The sequence below is a fragment of the Delphinapterus leucas genome, chromosome 8, assembly GCF_059928025.1.
Source record: "Delphinapterus leucas isolate spDelLeu-1000000601 "Yukka" chromosome 8, BTC_Dleu_Yukka2, whole genome shotgun sequence".
Classification (NCBI taxonomy): Eukaryota; Metazoa; Chordata; class Mammalia; order Artiodactyla; family Monodontidae; genus Delphinapterus; species Delphinapterus leucas.
The window spans coordinates 39,282,300-39,308,427 of NC_143136.1; the positions used below are offsets into that span (position 1 = coordinate 39,282,300).

General features: G+C 40.5%; 1 protein-coding gene across 1 annotated transcript in view; it reads left to right on the forward strand.

The window, feature by feature from the left end:
• The first annotated feature begins 12,394 nt into the window (after window positions 1–12,394).
• DNAH7 (dynein axonemal heavy chain 7) overlaps window positions 12,395–26,128 on the forward strand; it is a 248,143-nt gene continuing 234,409 nt past the window's right edge. The window contains exons 1-2 of the mRNA XM_089915967.1: window positions 12,395–12,538; window positions 18,449–18,511. Of these exons, the coding sequence (XP_089772093.1) occupies window positions 12,524–12,538; window positions 18,449–18,511 (78 nt within the window). The 5' untranslated portion in view covers window positions 12,395–12,523. The remainder of the gene's footprint in view (window positions 12,539–18,448; window positions 18,512–26,128) is intronic.

Genomic DNA, 26,128 nt, shown 5'->3' on the forward strand with positions numbered 1-26,128 from the left:
TGAACTGGGACTTAAACATAGTAAAAGAGAGAATAGCATTCATGCAAACAATAATGGTTAATACATTAGAAGATGATACCATGTGAATTCTTGTTTTAAAAAAGAATAGACCATTTTAGATGTTTGAGCAAAAACTTAATTGATATAATGCCTTTGAGTTTGGCTGGAATAAAGTTAGATAAAGAAAAATACAAAGGAAAAGTAAACTCAGTCAAAATGTGTAGGATAACAATCTGAGTAGAAGTTCTATGTTGCACAATATAGAGACTGCATAGGGAAGAGAATGGTGGGAGATAAGTGTGGATTGGTAAGGAGGAGGGAGTTGAAAGATACTCTTCTGAAATAGAATTGGATGACACCAAACCCAAGATGGAGTCATTCTGCATTATTTTAGTGTTTTTTTTTGTTTGTTTGTTTTGTTTTTTTGCGGTACGCGGGCCTCTCACTGTTGTGGCCTCTGCCATTGCAGAGCGCAGGCTCCGGACGTGCAGGCCCAGTGGCCATGGCTCACGGGCCCAGCTACTCTGCGGCATGTGGGGTCCTCCCGGACTGGGACACAAACCCGTGTCCCCTGCATCGGCAGGAGGACTCTCAACCACTGCACCACCAGGGAAGCCCTCTGCATCTATTTTTTAAAAACTGTCACCATTACCTGAATATTCTTTTTTTTTTTTTACCTGAATATTCTTTAAAAAATGCATCACCATACAACTCTTTTGAAAGTAATGCTGCTTCAGTTCTATTTATTCGTATTTGAAGGTACGTTCCTGTACTATTTTCTTGAAGAACATGGAACCTTGTCTAGGTGCTTAGAGGAAAGGTGGGGCCCACCTAAAGCAGAGTCACACTTCAAGAGGGTCACATCACAGAGCTGCTAAGTAAAGATTTAGGATTATGACTTTCCTGTGTTATGGTTTGACACTTGGGGACGAGGTGATCCATTTCATGGGCGAGCCTTTACCCACTATGACCTTGAAGAGCATCCTAATTCCAGCTTCAGCACCCTTTCATTCTCCAGTTTGAATAATAAACAATGATAAAATTTCATTATCTATTTCCATTCTATGTATGTAAAATTGGAGTCATGAATGCCAACTCTTAGAGTTTTACAGGTGTCACATTACCACTCATACATCTTATGACCAATGGTAAGATCTGACTAAGAGGTTTAAAAAGAAAAAAAGTGGCTTGCTGGCGAGGAAAATGTTTATCACACACTCTCTGCTGTATTTTATCTGTGAGTGATGATCATTACGTCATGGAAACAAAACTGTTCCAACTGAAGGTGAATACTCATCAAAAATCATGGCAGAGGGGCTTCCCTGGTGGCGCGGTGGTTGAGAGTCCGCCTGCCGATGCAGGGGACACGGGTTCGTGCCCCAGTCCGGGAAGATCCCACGTGCCGCGGAGCGGCTGGGCCCATGAGCCATGGCCGCTGAGCCTGCACGTCCGGAGCCTGTGCTCCGCAACGGGAGAGGCCACAACAGTGAGAGGCCCGCGTACCGCAAAAAAAAAAAAAAAAAAAAATCATGGCAGAGGTAGCAGAGTAAATGGCACAAAGTAAGGCTAATATGTTACACTTTTTGGTTCTTTCTTTTTAACAATCTATAGTTTAAAGGAAAGAGATACCTTTCAGATGTTGTCAGCAGAATGATCTAAGCTGTACCTACACAGTTACTCTGGATGAGTTCCATTGTCAAACTGCATGCCACAAAGTAAGTTGAAGGAAAACTGACATGGAAATACATCCAAATACAGCCTGCCTCATTTAGAGCACTGTGATATGTGTTAAAGTGAAGCACTACGAAATATGACATAGTAGCAACCGTGCCTTGTAAGAACCTACCTGGTTGGGGAGACATATGTAAATGAAATGGTTAAGTGGGAATGCCAGGCATGAATTGCCAGGTGATTGAATCGGATCAATGTTACAGGTGGTTTGAGAGATGAGTTCATTTAGGCTGAGAAGTCTCTTGGAAAAAGGAGGATTTGAACTGGACTTTTATGGGGGTGGGGAGGTGGAATTCACATTTGTGGAGGGAAAGGGGAAGTCATTCATTTCAGGGATAACAGTCCTCACTAGATTTCCAGTGCCACCCCTCCCCTCTCGCCACTCACAAGCGCATATTTATGAGTGGTTGGTCACTTGGAAAGGTCCTATATCTGTCCTTGTCCTATAGAGCACAGGGCAGTACAGCTGCAATGTGGCCCAGGTCACATTCCGTACGTAACACCAACACTTGACAAATACGTCATAGCACATAATCTATGAACATGTGATTTATAGGGTTATTTTATAAAGCATTTCACATGGAAGGAAAAGAGGAAGGCCCAGGGAACTTGGAATGCGTGCTTTTTACTAGGAGCTAAGCTAGCTGCTTTTCCTTTAGTATCTGAATCAGTCTACACAACAATTCTGAAAGATTGTGATTCCGATTTAGAAAAAGAAAATAGTTCAGAAATGCAAAGTAACTTGTTTGCCTTCACCAGCCGGTAGAGACAAAGTCGGGACTTTTTTTTTTTTTGAGATATAATTGTCACATAACATTGTGTGAGTTTAAGTTGTACAACATAATGATTTGATATACATATACATTGTGAAATGATCACCATAATATGTTTAGTTAACATCCACCCAAAGTCAGGATTCATACCAGCTTTGATTCCAGAAAATAGCCTCTTTTCCTACACTATACTCCTTCCCTAGGGATAGAAAAGACATTTTTCTCCCTTCAATTACCAGAAGCATTTCAGTGTTGAAGTTACAGAAAAGAGGGCTTATTAAATTAGTTACAAGGTCAAAGAAAGTATTTGGTAGGCTAAGAGCTGTTGGATCAGGCTCATATTCAACCTTTGATCAGGAAAAGAGGACACTGTACAGTGTGTTCCTTGGAAAGATTACCAAAGTAAATAAAGAAAAAGTTTTCTAGCTGCCTTGAGCAATCATGAAAATACTACATATCTATGTGATTACCTAGCAAAGTCGAAGAGCATTTTATTGGGCAAATAAAAAGCCCAGAATTAAGTCAGTGCCAATGACCTTTAAGCCACCTGAAAAACACTGAACGTGATGAAGTACAGCACATTCCCAGTGTCCACAGACATAAGGTCGAGAGTCAAAGCTTTTGACAATTTGGCTTACAATGAGCATATTACCAGAATTCCTGGGGAGGAAACACTGATGTTTCCCTAAATGAAAATGGACTGTAATCTAAAAAAAAAAAAAGGACTGATTTTTATATTACTGCTTCACATTGCCCAAGAGAAAAATGACTAAGACGTCACCTGACAGTATAGCGTATCATAAGCATATACAAAATAGCCTTTTAGTAAAACCTGGTTTAACAAAGAGAACGGGTTACTTTCCAAACATGTGTAATTTATTTTAGCATTAGCCCATGACTAATTTCTTGATGATTGCAAGAATATCAAAATTTTAAATATTCTATGATTCTGTGGTAAAAGTGGTTGTATAGGAAAAAATGTTTCCTTAATTTGCAGGTGTATATATCTCCCTCTAGTGTTCAAAGAAAACAAGTGCAATCTTGTGTTTTTCCAGATCTGGTTGTGATTAGTCAAAGGTCAATGTGTGGTAATAAGCCAGCATCATTATTTGTTTTTATGGGAATTGGTCCATATATAGCTCAGTATTTTCACAAACAAATACCACATGCATGAATTGTCAACCAAATGTCATAGGATTCTTTTGTATCTAAGATATCTGTTGTAACTCTGTGTACTGCATAACTCTCTGTTAAAGGATTGACAAAGTACGTAATTTTTAAATTTCTAGTTTCCAGAAAGAGAATATGAGAGCCTTGGGGCTTGATCCTTGGACCATCTTTCTTTTTGTTTCTACTTACTCTGTCTTACTTGATTTCGTCTAACCTCATGGCTTCAGTTACCGTCTGTCTACGGCTGAACTTCTAATCTGTTCCTTGACCAGAGTTATAGCCAGGGTTGTATAGCTTTCAGTCTCCTCAACATCTCACTTGGACATCTAACAGGCATCTCAAACTTAACATGTTTGAAAACCAAGTTTTTTTATTTTCTTGCACCTTCCAGCATGTGCCCCCAAACCCTGCTTTGCGTTTCAGTTAAAAGTACTACCACCTACCAAGTAGCTCAGACAAAAAACCCTAACAGTCATTTTACCCTATTCTCATTCCTTACATTTAGTCCATCAGCAAGTCCTATTGGGTTTTTCTCCAAAATATATCCCTGATTTGTCCCCTTCTCTCCATCTCCATTACTTTCCCCAAGTTCAAGCCACCGTTGTTACTTCCCTGACCTACCCCAAGAGGCTCCTAACTGGCCTTCCTGCTTCCACTCCCGCTCCATTTCAGTTCATAGTTTCTCCGCCCAATTAAAATAAGATCCTTCCTCACTGTGTTCCTGGCCTTCTTCAGGCCCTTGAATGTGCCGAGTTCATTCTCACATTTGGGCTTGGCCATTTCCTGGGAAACTCATCTTTGAACAGCTGGTTCCTTTTTGTCATTCAAGTCTCAGCTCAGATGTTTCCTCCTCAGCAAGAATTTCCTTGACTGCAGTCTCCCATTACCCTGTTTCATTTTCTTCTTGCATTTTCATCATCTGAAATAAAAATTGATTAATATACTTATTTTTTTTTCTTGCTAGTTTTCTCTTTCTCTTTACTACAACAAGAGCTGAGGTCTTGGCTGCCCCCTGTCTCTCCCATGCCTAGAACTGTGCCTGGCCCACAGCTGGTGTTCAAGAAATATTTGTTGACTGAGCAAGATGAGGAAGATGTGGGTGAGTACAGGTTCACAAAGAGAGAAAGCCATGGGCAGAGAAAAGAACACGGTGTCCTGGACTCTGCTTTAAGTTGTACACTTAATTTTCTCAGCCTCATACCATACCCCACAATCATAAAAAGCTACCACACTGCCTCAAAAGGAACATGTGTAACTCACAGTCCTTCCTTTCACACATGCTACAGTTTCAAAAGCTGAAGCTAAAATAATGAGTAGTAACAAATAACAACATAAGTCGGAACTCAGCAGCATAAGCTTATATATTTTAAAGGAAAATAAAATATCTTCTCATAAAAGATTCCCATAGGCTCAGCACAAATTTGGGCATACAGTCCTTAAGGAAGCATTTGGTTTGTGTCTAATAAAATAAATTTTAGCAAAAAACACCCAAACCATCAAAGAAAATACAAGATCATAAATGCAACTGACCTTGACACTCGGGGAACCAAAATATCAACAAGTCAATTTCTGTTCTCCATGTGGTCTCTCATATTTGGTTAACTGAGGTAACCAGTTTCTGTTCCCAGGTGGTTTCTCTTAAAATGGATTTCCATATTTGTAGATTAGTAAGTCAAAAGCATATAGATAACGGTACCCAAACTAAGCCCTGAGTAATTTCATGATGCAGTCTTTCAAGGAGACAAATAGCAGGAGAAGTAAAGTGTCTTTCTATAACTTGAGCAATCCAGTGATCCAACATGTCTAATCAAAAATTCATTTCTGGGGCTTCCCTGGCGGCGCAGTGGTTGGGAGTCCGCCTGCCGATGCAGGGGACGCGGGTTCGTGCCCCGGTCCAGGAGGATCCCACATGCCGTGCGGCGGCTGGGCCCGTGAGCCATGGCCGCTGGGCCTGTGCGTCCGGAGCCTGTGCTCCGCAACGGGAGAGTTCACAACAGTGAGAGGCCCAAGTACCGCAAAAAAAAAAAAAAAATTCATTCCTAATATTTTTTGAAATATATTGATTCTTGTCAGGTTTTTGAGCCTGCCTTAACCTGAGTGGTGAGGACAGGGATTATATCTCAGCCGCAGTATGGTTAGTGACATTACTGACTGCTATGAGAATTACAATGGGAATTCAACCCCTGGAGCCATATTCCTCTTGCTTGACAGGGATCACAGTAACTGACAAATACAAAAGAACTGTCTTTGCCAATTTTTATAAAATTATTTTTCCTTCCATAATGCTGGCAAGGTGCACTACAGAAGACAAATTTAGAAACAGGATTCTGCAAATGAGAAATTGACCCCAAGGGGAGCTAGAAATGGAGACAATGTAGAAAGTCAGAGTACCCTGCTGCTAGTTTATTTCAATTATGGCTTTTGAGGTTGTGGTGAGCAGAGAGCGGGACAGCAGAATACTGAAGAAGGAAAGTTCACAGATGGGGAAAGGGTGAATGGCTGACTGTTTCAGGCTCATCTCTGTCTAGACTGTGGCTGTGACTCCTTCTGTTTCTCGCTGGCCTGCTCATATGGACAGGTACCCTTCCTGAAGCAATCCAGTTGGTGCTGGGTTTCTACCAAGAGCCCTAATTTCTTCTAACACCTGGGAGCTGTTGGGACTAGTTCTTTTGGCAGCATGTAGGGCAGTCACTAAACCAGTCACCGCTTTATATCTCCTGGTTATTGCCAGTGGTGTGAGCCCTTAAAGGTCATTTTTTTGCTTTTCGGAGTCTTACTTTCTAGGTGCTTTTTGCTTCTCTTTGGTTGACTCAACCTTCCAGCACTCTGCTGGCTTTCAGATCTTTTCACTGTGCCCTGGGGCTGTGAAAGCACTCTACCTCTTCCCCTCAGTCTCTGAACCTTACCCCTAGCTCCAGGTTTTGACTGAAGCTTGTCTCTCCCTGAAGGGTCTGTTTCTATGTGGGATTTTCAATTCTTCCACATTCCAAGTTCAGGAGATGGGGTCTTCAGCATTTATTCTCTGTTTTCTAGTAAAAAATTCTTACTAATTTTAGGCTCATAGCATCTTCTCTCCTTTTCTCCTGCTTCATTCATTGAGGACTTTAGCTCATGGCTGTCCTCTCCACTCCACTACTTCAGCATACACGGGAACAGCCATAGCCTTAGCAACTTAGTTCCTTGAATTTCCATGGGCAAAGTCCTTTACTTTAGTCACCCGTGTCCACAGCTAGTTGTGTGCCTTGTCAACATCTGGAATTGCTCCACTTCTGAAATCACAGAGTCAATACCCTCACTCTTATCCTTTCTGCTTTAATAGTTAGAGCCTCCAATTGTGTTACCCTCACAAAGACCCCACCTACCCCATTCAACAGCCCTTTCTTCCTCTACTGATTTTAGGTTCTGAGATTCTTTATTTCAATTTCACTCCTACCAGATGCCCCATTCTCTTGCTCTGTTATTGTTGGAGGTCATTGAGAGGATGTGACTGCTGGTGGATCCACAAGGTGGACCTGGGCAATCAGAGGCTCCCCATTCCCTCCCCAGTCCTTGGAGTATACACTCCTCTGTTCTCACAGTGGGAGCTGTTTCCAGAGAGACAGCCTTATAGAGCAATGTGTTGTTGAGACCATCTGGACCATATATGTGACTGAACTCCATTAATGCCTCCATATAAACTTTGAAGATTCTGGCAGGTGGGTGCAGAGATGTATGCATCTTGCAGGTACCCAAGACAAGTCTTGTATGTAAGTTCCCTGGCTTATTAAACCTGGCACCTGCCAATCTGAAGTGGTCTGTCTGCCTCTTTCTCTAGTCTGTCTGTGAGCCACCAGTTATCCTGCTGTCATACCGGCCTGGGGAATGTGCTGTGTGTTGGTCTTCTCTGAACCTGAGCCTGGTCTGTTGAACATGTTTGGAGTGTAGATTTCTGTCACCACTAATTCAGAGGCTTCAACTTCATCTAGGCCTTTCCTAAATTTCCTTGATCACTTCTGTTCTCTCTCCTTTTCTGCCAAGTAGTCATTTCAAAACTTCTTGGTTCTGCTCAAATTTTCCGTTAACCCCTGACTCCTACCTTCCCTCTAGTTCTTAGTAGGTGATTTTGCTTTCTACATCACAGAGAAAATGATACTCAATTTTTGGAAATGCCCTTGACTACACACCAGCAAACTTCTCAACACCCACATCTCCATGCATCTTTCTTCCTCCTTTTGTGAGTGTCCCTACAGTGTGTCTCTTCATCTGGAAGTAATCCTATCTCCTTTTAACTTTTCCCTTCATCTTTAGCCTCCCCCTTACTATTTGCATATAAACATAAGCAAAACTCTCTTGTTTGAAAAATAAGGTCTTTGTATCCATGACTCCCCTCAATCCCCACTCCATCCCTCTTGTCCATAACCCATACTTTTGAAGATTTGCCTACACTGGCAGTCTCCCTCCCTTCATTCTCCAGCCTCTGGTATCTGGGCCCACATCCTCCTACCTCATTGTACTGAAATCCCTTTGCCACGTTCACCAGTGACTTCCTTATTGCTCTATCCAATGGATACTTTTGAATCTCTGTTCCGAAGCATTTGACCGTGTTGACCAAATTCTCCTTCTTGAAATATTGTTTTCTTTGGTTTCCATGGGTCTATACTCTCAGTTCCCAATTGTCTCTGGCCACTTTTCAGTTCTCCTTCCAGGGTTCCCTTCTGTCTAACTTTCAAATATTGTTTGTTTTTTATACTAGATTCTCTTCTTGTTCTACATACTCCCTGAGCCATCTCATCTATGCTTATGGATTGTATGTCACTTATACGTTAGTGAGTCTCAAATCCATGTCCTTAGGTCAGAATTTATCTTCTGAGCTTTGACTGCTATGTACAATACCTACTGGCCATATATGCACTTACATGTGTTGTAGTTATCTCACAGTCGCCATGTCCCACACTCATTGCTTTCTTTTTAAAGCCCACTCCTCTTCCTCTTTTCTCTATCTCATCATTCATACAGGTATCCAAAGCAGTAAAATGATCCTCAACCTTATTTCTCCATTTTAAACATCCACATTCTAGTGGAACCACCTCCTAAATATCTCTTGAATCTCTATTACCTCCATCACTACCCCAGTTCCAGCCACCATCATCTCTTGCGGAACTCTCATAATAGTCCCATGGTTAAGACTTTCACTGCAGGGGGCGTGGGTTTGATCCCTGGTCAGGGAACTAAGATCCTGCATGCCATACGGCGTGGCCAAAAAAAAAAAAAAAAAAAAAGAAAGAAAGAAGAAAAGAAACTTCTCAGTAATTAAGTTTATATAACAAATATTTCTGTCAAATCAATTGTTTAATAAAGCATCATTAAAAAAAATGAAATATCCTGTCATTCTTCCTCTTCCTCCTCATGATTTGGCTTTAGTTTTTCTCTTTTAAAAAAACAATTTAAAATTTTTTAATTGTAAAATATACATAACATAAAGTTTACAGTTTTAACCATGTTTAAGTGTACAGTTCAGTGGCATTAAGTACATTCACACTGTTGGGCACCTACCACTGCCATTCATCTTTGGAATTTTTTCATCTTGCAAAAACTGAAACTCTGTACCCTTTGAAAAATAATATCTCATTCCTTCCTACCCACAACCCCTGACAACCACCATTCTGTTTATATGAATTTGACTATGTACCTCATGTGAGTAGAGTCATACAGTATTTGTTCCTCTGTGACTGACTAATTTTAGTTAGCATAATGCCTTTATGGTTCATCCATGGTGTAGCGTGTGTCAGAACTTCCTTTCTTTTTAAGGCTGAATAATATTCCCATTGCACCCATCAATAATGAACTGGTTAAGAAATTGTGGAGAATCTGCCGTGGAACACTGTCCAGTGTCAAAAAGAATAAGCGCATGATATGGATCCATCTCTGAGATATATTGTGAACAGGAAAAGCACATTACGGAATAGATTGTGTAGTATGCAAACATTTATATAAATGAGATAGCTATATATGTCTATTTATGTATGGAAATTTCTAGAGTCTACCAAAGAAAGTAGTAACACTGGTTGTCTCTGAGGAGGTGAAAAATGGATCAGGTGTGGGAGACTTATTTCTTGTAAAATTTTGTTCTATTTTGAGCGTTTTTCATACGCCTATATAACTTTAAAAAATAAATAAATACCAGTAGGCACACTATGAAAAAAATTCCCATTGTATTACCGTATTTTATTTATCCATTCATCCTTAGATGGGTGCTTGGGTTTCTTCTAGCTTTTGGTTGTTGTGCATAATGCTGCTATAAACATGGATGTACAAATATGTTTGTGTTCCTGCTTTCAGTTCTTTTGGGCAAATACCAGCAATAGAATTGCTGGATCATACGGTAATTCTATTTTTAAGTTTTTAAGGAACTGCAATATTGTTTTCCATAAGGGCTGCACCATTTTGCATTCCTATCAGTAGTGTATGAGGGTTCCAATTTTTCCATGTCCTCATCAACACTTTTTATTGCTTCTCTTTTTAATAATAACCACTCTCGTGGATGTGAAATGGTATCTTGTGGTTTTGATTTGCATATCCCTGATGATTAGTGATGTAGAGCATCTTTTCATATGCTCATAGGCCATTTGTATATCTTTTTTGGGAAAATGTCTTATTGAGTCCTTTGCCATTTTTAAAAATCAGATTGTTTGTTACTGTTGAGTTTTAGGAAGTCTCGATATATCCTGGATATTAATCCCTATCAGATATGTAATTTGCAAAATACTTGCTCCCATTCTGTGGGCTACCTTTTCACTGTTCTTTGATGAACAAAGGTTTTAAATTTTGATGAAGTCCAATTTGTCTATTTTTTCTTTTGTTGCTTATGCAATTGGTGTCATATCCAAGAAATCATTGCCAAATCCAATGTTACGAAGCTTTTCCCTTATGTTTTCTTCTAAAAGTTTCATAGTTTTAGCTCTTACGTTTAGGACTTAATCCATTTTTAGTTAATTTTTGTATATGGTGTTAGGCCAATTTCATTCTTTTACATGTGGTTCTCCAGTTTTCCCAACTCCATTTGCTGAAAAGACAGTTTTTAATTCTGCAGCTTTGTATTAAGTTTTGATATCAGGAATTGTGAGTCCTTCAACTTTGTTCTTTTTCAAGAGTGTTTTGCCTCTTCTAGGTCCCTTGAAATTCCCTGTGAATTTTAGGATGGGCTCTTATAATTTCTGAACAAAACACTTTTCAGTGGAGATCATTTTCCCTTCAAGTCTAAACTCCATACCATTGTTACCGAGTCCAAGCTCATACTGCTCGCAGAACAACAGGCCAATAAATAGACAAGCTGTTGGGGCAAGGAATAGTGACTTTATTTGGAAAGCCAGCAGACTGAGAAGATGGTGGACTAGTGTCCCAAAGAACGGTCTTACCTAACTTAGAATTCAGGCTTCTTTTATAGTAAAAGGGGAGGGGGTGTAGTTGGTTGTTGCCAACTTCTTGGCGTTGGAATCCTTTGTTCTTGCAGCTGTCCAGGTAGGTCAGGTCATGATGTTCCTGTAAACCTCTGACAAGACAAATGTTATTCTCTGTTCTTCAACTTTTTATCTCTCTATGAATGGAAAAGTATTATACCTTTAAAGGTCAGAGCCTTGAGAATGGGCTGTCCTGTATATTTCAGGCCCTAGGCAACATTCTTAACTTGTAGTGAAAACAATAGAATACTAAGGTTAAAGTAAAAGAAACAGATCCAGAATGGAGTCAGATTTGTTCTTCCCTATTACACCATGTTTTAAAGGGTCCTTTAAGATATAGCACCTGCATGTCACCTCAGCTTCATCTCTAGATTTTCTTTAACTCCCTTTACGTAAATCAGCTCTTCAAACTTTCAGAACTACTTTTAATCCTTGCATCAGCCATCCATTCTTGTCTAGGGCCTTTATATATATAATCTGCTTGCTTTCAACATTGTCCAGCCATGTCTTCTTCCTTCAGATCTCACATCACTTCCACATCTTCCAGGAGAAATTAAGTTCCTGCTTTGTGTTCTTCCTGAGGATCCTCCTTCCCATGTTGCCTGCACCGCATTTTAACTGCTTATTTGAATACTCCCTTAGCCGGTGCTGAAGGGATGGCATCTTGGTCAGGTTTGTATGCCTAGCCCTTAGCACAGCACCCTTCATGCAGTAGACCATCCGGGAATGTTGGTTTAAATGAATTCTTGAAGTTTCTTTTTCCGGTATTCTTCTAAAGGATAGTTTTCTAGTGTGTGGGAAAAGTCAAGAAAAGAACGTGAGTTGGAAACCCATGGAAAATAGGAGAAAGGTGCCTACTGGTTCCAAGCTCTGCATGCTTTGTTCTCCTAATTCCACTTGCCCCCATAAGCAGTGAAATCTGCAATCATGTCATTCCACTAGTCCTCTGAGACCTCCTAGGCACAGATAAAGTTAAATAGGAAAATAGGAGTTAAGGCAGGGACCCGCAGCACCCAGCTAAGTTAGGAGGGTGCAAAAGTGACCGGTCAGTAATCCAAGGGTATTTACTCAAGGCAGAAGGAAGAGCACCCACCGCCTTCAGCTATTTACTCGCCCGCTGCTAACTCACCACGCGGGCTCAGGCGCCACCCAGCGCCCTGGAAAGTGCCTCCCGCGGGAGTGCACTGCCAGTTCCCGGGCGCTGTCCCAGGAGCAACAGATGACCGGAAATGGAACCTGCGCGGGCCTGTTGCTTAGCAACGAACGCAGCCGGGAAGCTAGACAGCCCCGGCGCTGAGGGAGCATAGACTGCCTTGTCCCCGGGCGCCGCATCTCTCGTCCGAGCGGTTCCTCGGGGCTCCGGGCAGGAGCGATCCAGGGGCCACCGGGTGCCACCAGCGCGTCCTCACAGCCATGAGCAGCCGGCAGGTGAGAGGTTGGCTCCTCGCCAGGCTCGTCCGGCTGCGAAGCTTCCCTTGTATTTCAAAAGTGATGGAAGCCTAGGTCTTCCGGACTCCGCAGTTGTGGCCTCGCGGGGTATAGCTTCTTTCATCCCACTTATGATCTGGGATACTGAGCGTTTTCGGTGAAAACTTTTATATGTTCTCTTCCCAACCGTTCGTACTTGGTGTTGTCATAACAACCAAACACAGTGGAGCAGAGCGCCTGCAGTTTAAATTACAGCCCTAGAGTGTCCCCAGTGTGCTAATGGTGGCTGTGTTTGTCTGGGGGGAAGCTCGGTGGGGAGTTGCCTTGGATTTGGGCTCTAGGGTTCGAATATAAGCCCCTTCCTAGCGGTGCGACTTTGGGCAAATCACTTGGTTTTTCTAAACCTTCTCTCTCTTTTATGCAAAGGGGAGGAATCAGAACAAATTTTCCTCCTTTCTAAGGTTATTACAAAGTTCAAACAAGATACCATGCCATACCATACCACACATGAAAGGGTTTGGTAAGTGGTAAGTGGAATTTCTTCTTAGGAAAACATCCCCATGGCATGTAACAAAAGATGCATATGAAACCGTGGGGAATCATCATTAGTCAAATCCATTTCACTGGCCTCCACTAATCAAGTTTGCTTTTAATTGTTGCTACAAAAGACTTGCAGGTCCTCCACTCCACATGGAGCCTAAACAATAAGATGTTTGCCGGAGTTGTTTTGCAGGAGCTTGGAGTCAGCTGTGTCTCTGGGGCTGAGCTAGTTAAGGTTGCATAGGCTCCCTGACCCTCCAACTGGGCATATGCAAGTATGGCTTGGTGACCTTTTGGCATCAGAGGGCTGAAAACTCCACCCTCAGATCCTGTTAAGCGCCTGCATTTTTGAAACTAGAGGCCTGTAGCTTAGTTACACCTGAGCAGAGGGGTGATTACAACGCCTACCACACCTTTTTCCAATCACCTTTCCCCACGCTCCCCACGCTCCCCACGCTTCTCACGCTCCCTACGCCTCAGACTGCCCTGCTGCGTTACTCCTTATCCCATAAGTACCCCAGCCCCTTGGCTTCCGGGAGCCAGATTTGAGATTTGTTCGTCTGTCTTCTCCTTGGCTGCCTTGTGAATAAGCCCTGTCTTCGCTGCAAACCTCGGATGTCTCAGCGTTTTGGCTTGCTGTGTTTCTGACAAAGGGAACCGGTAACATATGTTGTAGTAGATACTTTTTAGAACTCTTTATTGAATTTAAGGGTAACTGTAAACAAAAGGAATGAACAATGGTCAACCTTTTAAATGCCAGAACAGAATGGGAAGACGTTAAGTGTGGGCATTATTCTGGGCTAGCTAGAAAACAACTCTAACTCTCTAGATTTGTATGGAAAAGGCCCCCTAAGCATCCTGGTACTGAATGGAAAACAGTTGCTTTTAAGCCTGTAGATTTTGCTTAGCTTCTTGGTTTGACACTAAACTATAATCTTTTCTTTTTCAAGCTTCATAATTTCTTTGGTAGTGTTAGAGTTTACGGTGGAAAGAAGATTAAAAGTAACATTGAGTTGTAGATTACTAACTGAAAATGTCAAAACCCTAATTCATTAATTAATCAAAAATAACTTATTTTCTTGATGCCCACATCAGTCTTTGACCTGCTTTTGAATCATGTGCTGTGGTGTTGAAATTTAAAATATGCCTTTACCATATTTGCAGTGGTATTTCTGAATAGCTGTTGTTTCACAAAGCCCAAATTGACCAATTTATAACTGAAAAGCGTCCACTAAAAACCTATTGGCAGTCAAGTTTTAAGTTTCACTTTATCTTAATAAAAGTGATGTTTGGAAATTACACGCCCCCACCCCAAAGGAACCTCTGTTACTAAAAAGGCAGTGGGATCTTGAAAGAATGGGCATGAGCCCATCTAGGACTATTTACATTTTCTACATACTATTTTTAAACAGTAGAGGTCTCTCTCTGGCTGCTTTTGTTGACTTGTAATTTTAAAACTCTTGATACTTTCATTTATGCTAATTTTGAGTGTAGTTTTCCTTTTGAAAGGGTGAAAGTTTTTATATTTTAACCTGAAACAAACAGAATGGATTAAACTTTTGGAAATAACATTTTGATGTGACATTTACTTATGTGTTCATTTAGTTTGAAAAAGTAAGCAGGTGGTAAAATCATATTTGCTGAAGGAGATTTTAATATATTCATCTCAATAGTGGAAGGTTTAGAGTGACATGGCATTTTTCAGGAATAGCAATTTGAACTCTTAAATTAGGTATTTAAAAGAAAAATCTCTTGGAACTGCTTCTTTCATTTTTAAAATTAGTTAAAACATAAGGCTTTTTGAGTTTCAGTTGAAGAACTTTCAGAGGTTTAAAAATACAGATATCCAAAGAGCACGAAGCTCCCCACAAAATCCACTACAGATTGTGGGCAGAGAAGAGGGAAAAGCTGTCAGCTTATCGCTACCTTAGCGCATTTTCTAGCTGTTAAATTAAGTAGTTTTGCATTTATATGATGCTCATTCTGTTTTCCTTCATCCCGTCTCCTTGATGTTATTGCTTAAAAAGGAGATCAGAGCGAAAACAGTTGGGTATGAGGCCAACAGCATGGTGATAATTTTAACAACCATAACCCAGAACATATGATGACTATATTTAAATCAACCCTATTAAATTTTGAGAGTTGGTTGTTGATTTAATCAGACAACTTCAGGATTATTGTTGATTTTAGCCAGACACATTCATAGATTCTGGTCATTTCATCAGAACAGTTAAATTTGGATTATACCAGGTTTCAAATATCCCTTCCAATAGACAAGTAGTTGAAAATCAGTGAAATAAAAACTAAGTGCCAAGCCAGAGTACTCAAGGAAGACCTTGACTCTTTAGCAGTTTTAATTCTGGTAATGTAAAATTATATTAGTCAGGATCCCAACAGAAAACAGATGGCATGCTTAAGAGGATTAAATTGAAGAAAACTTATGAAAAGACCATTTGGAGAGGTGTGGGCAAGGTTAAGAGAAGAAACCAACAGGGATGAGGGTGCACCTAAGGATTAATAACAGGAAGTCGTTGCCATTCCTAGGCCTGACGGGTCAAAGAAATTGAACCCGGTTCTCAGAACTTGGTGAGAGCTGGAGGCTTGGAATGGTAGCTTCCTGACAGGAGCTGAGCTCTGGAAGAATTTAGCCACTATTAGAACTATGGGAAACAGGGAGACTAGGAGAGAAATATCCAAAACTCTCTCCCTTCATCCTGTCTAGTCTCCTACAGGTGCCTCTCATTGCTTAATCCCCAGCAGAAGCCAGAGGGCTGGGAGGCCAGGTGCTGCCTGTCTACAGAAGTCAGCCTTCTAGGCACAGAGCAGGAAGGAAAACATGGAGACTGGATTGGGGCAAACAAAGAATAACCATCACAGAAATTATTATATGTAGATGGAGCCTTCATGGACATTTCCCTGTTTACAAATTAGTTGGGATTAAAAGTTGGTAAGTCAGTTGTTCAGATCCTGTAATGCATTTTTCACTCAAAATTCTTTATACCTAAGAATAAGTCTAACAAAAGATGTGTACAGGGCTTCCCTGGTGGCGCAGTGGTTGAGAGTCTGCCTGCCGATGCAGGGGACACGGATTCGTGCCCTGGTCCGGGAAGATCCCACGTGCCGCGGAGCGGCTAGGCGCGTGAGCCATGGCCGCTGAGCCTGCGTGCCCGGAGCCTGTGCTCCGCAACGGGAGAGGCCACAACAGTGAGAGGCCCGTGTACCGCAAAAAAAAAAAAAAAAAAAAAAAAAGATGTGTACACCCTTATGAAGAATATTACAAAAAGTTTTTGAAGGATACACTCCAAGGATGTGAATAAAGAAATATATTGTATTCATGAAGAAGTCAATATCATAACAATATCAATTTCCTCCAGATTATTCTAGGCATTCAGTGTGTTTCTGTCAAAATCCCCCAAAGTTTCATGCAATGTGGATCCTAAAATTCACGTGGTAGAGAAAAGGTCAAGATTGTATATAATAATTTTTAAGAATACTAAGGTGGAGAGAATTGCCTTACAGATTTCAAGACCTGTTGTGAAGTCATAGTAATTTAGACAATGTCATACAATTTGTTTACAGATAGACAAATATACCAATGGAATTAAAGGGACAAAAGAGATATTTACATACTCACATGTGTAATATATGTGTATTATATACACACTGTATAGTATATATGTGTGTGTGAAGTAAAATTGTGTGTATACTAAAACATATGACCAAAGATGTTTATTGGAACATCTTTTGTAATAGAGAAACATTGGAAATAAGCTAAATGTTAATTTACAGGAGAATGGAATGGATGAATCACATCATATTCATACATTAGAGTACTATACAGCTGTGAAAATCAGGAAAGTATCAACGTGGGAAGTGAGAAAACCATCTTGCTTGCATGCTGAAGAGTTTGAAAGAAAGTCTCCTTCTATGATGTAAGGGAAACTTTCCGGAAAGCTGCCCTTAGGGATGCAACCCTGCTGGAGGGTGTCTGTCACTGGGTCAGCCACACACCACAGGCTGGGAAGGTGCCCACAGGCAAGGATGCTGACTGCTGGCAGCCACACCATGGAAGCAATGACAAAAAGCCCTGGAACCAGGAAGAGAGTCCCTTCCTCTCACAGTGTTGTTTTGGCACCCTTTATAATATTAATGCTGGTTGGCAAAGGAGAAATGTTATAGAGTCCTGCCCAATCACAAAGGGGGCAAAAAGGGTAGACTTGGAGCTGAGAGGTAATAAATTGACAATTGGCAAAAAGAACGATTTATAATCTGCTTTATAGAACAAAGCATTATTGTCAACAGTGCTTCCTCTTACCTAGGTGGAATTCCTACCATGGAATCATCCTCTACTCGAAGTATCAGCACTTTTCCCTGAAAGTTGCTGCTAAAAAGTATATGTTACTTACAGTGACTTGAGGATGCATTAACCTGAATACATTGTCACCTTAGGAAGTGGAGCATTCTGGAAAAAAAATGAAGTTTTAGCCATGGAGAAAGGAGGTGGGGGCTAAGTGAATGGACACTCGTTAGATAAATTCCTAGAAGAAGATATGGCCAATTCCTCACTGAACTGTCTTGGCACTCTTGTCAAAAATTGATCACCCATAAATGTATGGGTTTATTTCTGAACTCCCAATTCTGTTCCTTTGATCTATAGATCTATATGTTTATCCTTACACAGTCTTCATTACTGTAGTTTTGTAGTAAGTCATGAAATCTGAAAGTGTGAGTCTGACAACTTTGTTCTTTTTCAAGATCTTTTGGCTATTCTGGGTCCATTACGTTTCCATGTGAATTTTATGATCATCTTGTTAATTTCTACAACTAAGCATCTGGGATTTTGAGAGAGGGTGTGTTGAATCTGTAGGTTATTTTGAGGGGAGAGTATTGCATTTTAACAATATTAGTCTTCCAATCCATGAGCATGGGGTGTCTTTCCATTTATTAAGGTCTTCTTTAATTTCTTTCAATAATGTTTTATAGCTTTCATACAAGTCTTGCACGTCTTTTTGTTAAATTTATTCCTAAGTATTTTATCCTTTCTTATGCTATTGTAAATTAATTTCTTAATTTCAGTTTTGGATTGTTCATTGTTAGCATCTAGAAACACAATTTTTGTGTATTAATCTTGAATCCTGCAACCTTGCTGAGCTCTTTCATTAGCTCTAATCTTTTGTGGATGCCTTATGATTTTCTGTATACAACATCATGCTATCCATAAAGTATGTTTTAGAATATTTTGGATGATATGTGCTTTACTTTATATTAGACACTCTGTAACACTTGGTTCAATGAGTCAATTTTAGCATTAACAGAGTAAACAGTGTTGGGTTGGGTTTTTTTTTTTTTTTTTTGTATTTTTTCATGCAGGATAAATCACCCAGCAAAGAAAAATCCAAGATACCAGTCAGAATTTTACCACAGTTGTCTACGGTAATTTACCAAATATCTCATATTTTATTGCTTTTGTAATAATGTTGTTTACTAGTTTTCAAACTTGCAAATAAGATACTGAATTTTTTTTTTTTTTTGGCTGCATTGGGTCTTTGTTGCTGTGCACAGGCTTTCTCTAGTTGCGGCGAGTGGGGGATACTCTTCGTTGCGGTGTGAGTGCTTCTCACTGCAGTGGCTTCTCTTGTTGCGGAGCATGGGCTCTAGGCACACGGGCTTCAGTAGTTGTGGCACACGGGCTTCAGTAGTTGTGGCTTGCAGGCTCTAGAGCGCAGGCTCAGTATTTATGGCACATGGGCTTATTTGCTCCGTGGCATGTGGGATCTTCCCGGACCAGGGCTCGAACCCGTGTCCCCTGCATTGGCAGGCGGTTTCTTAACTGCTGAGCCACCAGGGAAGCCCAAGATACTGAATTTTTTATTATAAATTTCTGTGCTCCATTTCTTTTCCGATGGAGAACATCTATGAGGTATATATCTTAGGAAAAATAACTGTCTTAATAAAGGAGTTGTAAGCTATAATTACCTAGTATGTGCAGGATATTTGAGTATTATGAATAAAAGAATTCTGAGGATGACCTAGCAGAAGTAGTGTTGGAGTTAGGAAGCAAGGACTTAGATTACAGATTTTTCACTAATGGCTCTGTGACTATTACAGAGTCACTTACCTCTTGGAGCCCCAGTTTCTGAGTTTGAAATGACAACAGTTGATTTGATCTCTGAAGAGATGTCTCTTCTAGCACTTTTAGCTACAGGAGATTTCTTAGATCTTGGCATCCTTTTTCATGATTTTGATGTTAAATTAGCATTGTCCTGTGGAAGAGGTAGTTGACATTTTCAGTTGATCAAGTGCTGGACAAATTAGATTTTACTGCAATAAAGTTTACTGTCAAATAATTATGTTGAGTTTAATATTGTTGAGTTATACTCTTGTGATTCCTGGAAGTTGATTTTAAATGGAGGTTCAATGCAAACATTATTTGTTTTGAAACATTTTAAAAGCTCAGAATGAACTAGGAAATGGAATATGAATGGCTTCATACAGAGTAGATTTCTAATAATTTGAAATTAAGGATTCTTTCAGATTAAAAAAACACTCCAATGAAAATGTTCAGGTGAATGCTCTTAAACATTTCAAAGTACACGTTTTAATTGTGAACCTATTTTATCGATAATGCCAAGATTATCACACCATGTTCTATGAAATGAAATCATAGCATCTTTTTTAGTTCTGCAAATATCTGTCTTAGGTATTCTGTGTTAAGAGCCAAAGATAAGAAGTGGAATAGACATTTAATTTTCTCTTTAAAAATTAAAAAAATTTTAAATTTAATAAAATTGCCACTAGTTAAAAAAAATTAGTGTATAGGTTTAGCAATAAATATTATTAGTATATAGGTTTAGAAATAACAACTAAATTTAAATTTACTTACTGAATAGATATTCAGTGGCTGAGATGAATAATCCTTCCTAGCCCATGAGGCAAATAATTGTTTAAAATGCTTATTTGGCTGATTTAAACCTTATACTGTGCTCATATTTGACTTTGTCTTGCAACCTTTCTTTCGTATCATTTGAGTTTTATGTCTTTTAAGATAAATAATATTTGAAAGAAATTTTTAACATATTCCATTAATTAAAACAAAAATTCATTTGAACGTTAAGGTTTGCACTTGGATAATATTTTCCGGCAGTAATTAAGATTTGGGGGGGAGGGGTAATAATTGCATTTATTTACATTTTTGGTAAAACACTGGTGTGTTCTTCAGTAATGGGCATTGTAAATGTTTGGAAAAACAAATGGCAGAATTGGAGCCTTCAGGCCATTTTTAGCAACACACAGTTTTGTTTTTTTTTCAGGGGGAGGGTTGCGGAAAACACTGAAGTTACCTACAGTTTTTTTGTTTGTTTTTGTTCTTTAGTCAGTTCTGCCCCCATAGCTTCCATGGAAATAGACTCTTTCACTAAATGAAGAAAGGTGCTGTGAGTGCGGGTTGGGTAGTGCGGGCTGCTCTGACTACCCCAGGTCATAAAGGAACAGACCGCTTGCTTCGTAGTCTCTGGCAGAGCACCCACTTTTTTCCAAAGTCAGCTTCTAGTATTACGTGGTGCACACATCCAGCGTTTTTAAACATACTTTGTGATGACCCATGGTTTGGAGTTCTCACAACTGGCAGAAGTTGAGATTGGCATTTAAAAAGTGGTGGATTTGGGTCCCAGAAATTAGATGAAAAAAATAACCCCCAGGCATCTAAGCCCACGTGAGTATGTGAACATATAAGCCCTTTCTACCTGGAAGGCCTAGAATGATTTTCATTACAGACCTTCGTATTCCCAGAGGTGATCCTTGTTAAAACCAAGGATGACCCAGCACTGGTGGCTGCCAGCCTCTCAGAGCTGGTGACCTGACTCTCACCCTGCATACCTCACTCATAGCCCTCCCACGAATCTGAAATCCTTTATGGAGAAAGATGAGAATGGAAGAATGAAAGGGGAGATGGAAGACCACTGATTTTTAAGTGTTTTAGATGTTTTCCTGTGAAAGAAGAGCCTGAAAATAGGACATGTGTAGAGTTGGAGAGGTGATCCCAGGAAGCAGGAGTAAAGGATCTGGGAGAGTAAAACTAGGAAGGAGGAGAAGCCAGTACGGGGCAGCTGGAATGATCCTGCCCGGCCTTCTGAATGCTTCCTGGAATCATCTGCCTGAGGATGATCAGGGTGGTAGCATTTATCCCTCAGCTCTCATCCTATCTCCTGAGGATGTTAACGTCCACCTATTTCTGGCTGCTCACGTGTGAGTGCAGAATGGGCTACCCCGAGGGTCCCATGCTGTGGCATCAAAGAAGCCACACAGGACAAAACAGAAGACAGTTTCTTGAGTGGAAACCCTGTCATTCCTACCCGAATTGAAGCCAGCACAGAACTGTTTACTGCAGCCACGTCTGGAATCAAGAGGTGAGGCCAAGAGGATGTGAAAGGAAGTGAAACAAGAGTTTTCTGATAGAAAAGTCAATGGAATTCTTAGTCCAGCCTCACAGAAGTTCCAAAGCAGAGGGAAGGAGTGCATATGTCTGTCATCACCTGAAGGGAGAAAACAGACTAAAATGGAATTGCTAATCAGCATTAAAAATATGTCGATGTCACTTTAAAACCCACCCCTCTGGTTTTATTGAAGATCAGCATTACTTAGCTAGATGGTGTTCTGACTTGCGTGTGGCTGCTGTTTGTGATTAGCCAGGGGCCACTATTTATAAACTCTTCATATATGTATAAATACATATATATATATATATATATATATATATATATATGAAGGGTATAGAGGAAGCATTCAGGCCCTCACCACCCTTCTCCACCCAGGGTGCTGATGAGACTGGGGGTGGCAGCTCAGCATGCAGAATGGGTGCTGTAGAGATCCTAAGAAGTCAGGTGTGTGGGAATCGGTGTCGAAGGCTTGGGTTAAGCAAGGTGTTTTGTACATTTGTAGCAGCTCCATTACAGTAGACCTCATTTGAGTTGCCTCTGTATGACGGTATGAGAATTTTAGGGCACTTGGACCATATGTCCCTTTCCTTCTATCATCTACAGCTGCATTCTTTTTTTTTTTCCGGTACGCGGGCCTCTCACTGTTGTGGCTTCTCCCGTTGCGGAGCACAGGCTCCGGACGCGCAGGCTCAGCGGCCATGGCTCACGGGCCCAGCCGCTCTGCGGCATGTGGGATCTTCCTGGACCAGGGCACGAACCCGTGTCCCCTGCATCGGCAGGTGGACTCTCAAGCACTGCACCACCAGGGAAGCCCTACAGCTTCATTCTTATTAGGCCTTTGCCACATCCTTATTCTCCCTAAAGGGAAGCCTTCCACTCTGAGAACACCTACTACACTTTTAGCTTGAAAACGTTGTGCTCATGTCCCTCTTTGTACCCTGTGGTCCATTGGGGATTAAAGAAAACAGCCGTTTGTGGTACAGCACTGTATATGTATGAAACACTTACCTAATTTGGTGTTTGTACTTTGGGAAGTATTGTCTGAAGTTCATTGCAATTTTCTTTCCCTTCACTCTTCTTCCCTTCCCATTTTATTGAGATATAATTGACATACAACCCTGTAAATCTAAAGTGTCCAACATAATGATTTGACTTAACACACATCATGATTACTACAGGAGGTTTAGTGAACATTATTGTCTCATAGATACAACATTAAAGAAATACAAAAAATATTTTTTCTTTGGGCTGAGAACTCCACAACTTTCCTATAATAAACATACAGCAGTGTGAATTGTATTTATTATGTTGTACATTACATCCCTAATACTTATTTACCTTATAACTGGAAGTTTGTACCTTTAGACTACCTACCCCCAGATTCTGATAAGCTCAAATCTGATCTCTTTTTCTATTGTAAAGTACAATTGACCTATTTAATACAGCACTGTTAGTTCCTGGTGCATAATACGGTGATTCGATATTTCTATACATTTCAAACTGATCACCACAAGTCAGTTACCGTCTGTTACAATATAAAGATGTTACATAATTATGGACTATATTCCCCTCACTGTACATTTTATATCTGTGACTATAAAGTCACAGATATAAAATTATATCTGGAAGTTTGTACCTCTTAATCTCCCTCACCTGTTTCTCTCATCCTTGCACCCCACCTCCCCTCTGGCAACCACCTGTTTGTGTACAATGACTCTGTTTCTGTTTTGTCATGTTTGTTCATTTATTTTTTAGACTCCACAAATAAGTGAAATCATATGGTATTTGTCTTTTCCTGTCTGACTTATTTCACTTAGCTTAATGCCCTGTAGGTCCATTTATGTTGTCACAAATGGCAAGAGTTCGTGCTTTTTACAGCTGAGTAATATTCCATTGTATTTACATATACCACATTTTCTTTATCCATATATTTATTGATGTGCACGTGGAATGCTTCCATATCTTGGCTATTGTAAATAATGCTGCAGTGAACATAGGGGTGCATATATTTTCAAATTAGTGTTTTCATTTTCTTTGGCTAAATACCCAGGAGTGGAATTGTTAAATTGTATGATAGTTCTATTTTTAATTTTTTGAGGAATCGCCATACTGTTCTCCATAGTGGCTGTACCAATTTACATTCCCACCAGCATTGCACCAGGGCTCCCTTTTCTCCACACCCTCACCAACACTTGCTATTCCCCCACCCCAGTTTTAATGAGATATAATTGACATACAGCACTGTATAAGTTTAAGATGTACAGCATAATGATTTGACATACATACATCATGAAATGATTACCACAATAGGTTTAGTGAATATTCATCATCTCATATAGATACATTGAAGAAACAGGAGAAAATTTTTTCCTTGTGAATTTTGTCCTTTTTGACAGTGGCCATTCTGACAGGTGTGAGGTGATCTCATTGTGGTTTTGATGTGCATTTATCTAATGATTAGTGATGTTCAGCATCTTTTCCTGTGCCTGTTGGCCATCTGTATGTCTTCTTTGGAAAAATGTTTATTCAGGTCCTCTGCCCATTTTAAAAGTTGGGTTATTTGTTTTCTTAACATTGAGTTTTGTGAGTTCCTTGTATATTTTGAGTATTAACCCCTTATTGGATATGTCCTTTGAAAACCTTCTCCCGTTCAGTAGGTGGTTTTTCATTTGCTGATAGTTTCCTTTGCCTTGCAAAAGCTTCTTAGTTTGATGTAGCCCCATTTATTTATTTTTGTTTTTGTTTCCCTTGCCTGAGGAGATATAGCAAAAAAAAATATCACCGGCTTCCCTGGTGGTGCAGTGGTTGAGAGTCCGCCTGCCGATGCAGTGGACGTGGGTTCGTGCCCCGGTCCGGGAAGATCCCACATGCCGCTGAGCGGCTGGGCCCGTGAGCCATGGCCGCTGAGCCTGCGTGTCCGGGGCCTGTGCTCCGCAACGGGAGAGGCCACGACAGTGAGAGGCCCACGTACTGCAAAAAGAAAAAAAAAAAAAAAAAATCGCTAAGACTGATGTCAAAGGGCATAGTGCCTGTGTTTTCTTCTGGAAGTTTTATGGTTTCAGATCTTACATTGACGTCCTAAATCCATTTTGAGTTTATTTTTTTAATATGGTGTGAGAAAGTGGTCCTGTTTGATCCTTTTGCATGTAGCTGTCCAGTTTCCCAATACCATTTATTGAAGAGCCTATGTTTCCCTATTGTAGATTTTTACCTCCTTTGTCATAGATTAATTGACCGTATGAATGTGGTTTCATTTCTGAGTGCTCTATTCTGCTCCATTGATCTGTGTGTCTGTTTTTGATTCCTGTGGCTTTATAATACAGTTTGAAATAAAGGAGTGTGATACGTCTAGCTTTGTTCTCTTTCTCAAGATTGTTATCTTGAGATAACAAGATAAAAAGGCTCTTCAGGGTCTTCTGTGTTTCCATACAAATTTTAGCTCTGTTCTAGTTCTGTGGAAAATGCCATTGGTATTTTAATAGGGATTGCGCTGAATCTGTAGATTGCCTTGGGTCATATGACCATTTTGACAGTAGTGAGTCTTCTAATCCCTGATGTTGGTAGTCAGAGATATTGAATAATGTCTTCCAAACTGAGAAGGAACTTAGAGACTGAAAAATGAGGTGAGCAACTTCATAAAGAACAATTAGGAAATGTATTGTGGGTAACTTAGGCAGGAAGGATTGGGTGGACACATGATCTGCCTTCACAGCTGCACTTAGCACTGCTGAAAGGGGTGCAGGGGAATTTAAAGGGGTCAAAGCTAAAAATAGAATCTGACTACTAGGGAGAAGCATGTCCACACGGTTGGGAACAGGGTTTTTTTTTCCTCCCCCTGGATGTCTCATGACCATTAACCATCTGCATCAGCAAAAGGCACGCTTCTGGTTTTTAGGTATCAGATGAAGGCAAGGGTGAAAGTTGAATGGGAATTCATCTGGCTTGGGCACATTCCTTGTGTGTTAGGCTAAGGCTCAGTCATGCATAAGGAGGAGGGGATAGGACAGTGGGCCTAAGATAGAGCTGACAGAATGGAGTCCGTTTGGTTCAGCTACACACGTGAGCATGGTATATCTTTCCATTTCTTTGTATTGTCTTCAGTTTCTCTCATCAGTGTCTTATAGTTTTCCAAGTACAAGTCTTTTACCTTATATTTATTCTTGTATATTTTATTTTTTGTTGCATTGTAAAGGGATTGTTTCCTTAATTTCTCTTTCTGATAGTTTGTTTTTTTTTTTTGAGGTATGCGGGCCTCTCACTGCTGTGGCCTCTCCCGTTGCGGAGCACAGGCTCCGGACACGCAGGCTCAGCGGCCATGGCTCACGGGCCCAGCCGCTCAGCGGCATGTGGGATCTTCCCAGACCGGGGCACGAACCCGTGTCCCCTGCATCGGCAGGCAGACTCTCAACCACTGCGCTACCAGGGAAGCCCTGATAGTTTGTTTTTAGCGTATAGAAACACAGCAGATTCTTGTACATCAATTTTGTATGCTGCAACTTTACCAAATTCATTGATGAGTTTTAGTAATTTGTTGGTAGCATCTTTAGGATTTTCTATATATAGTATCATCTCACCTGCAAACAGGGCAGTTTCACTTCTTCCTTTCCAATTTGGA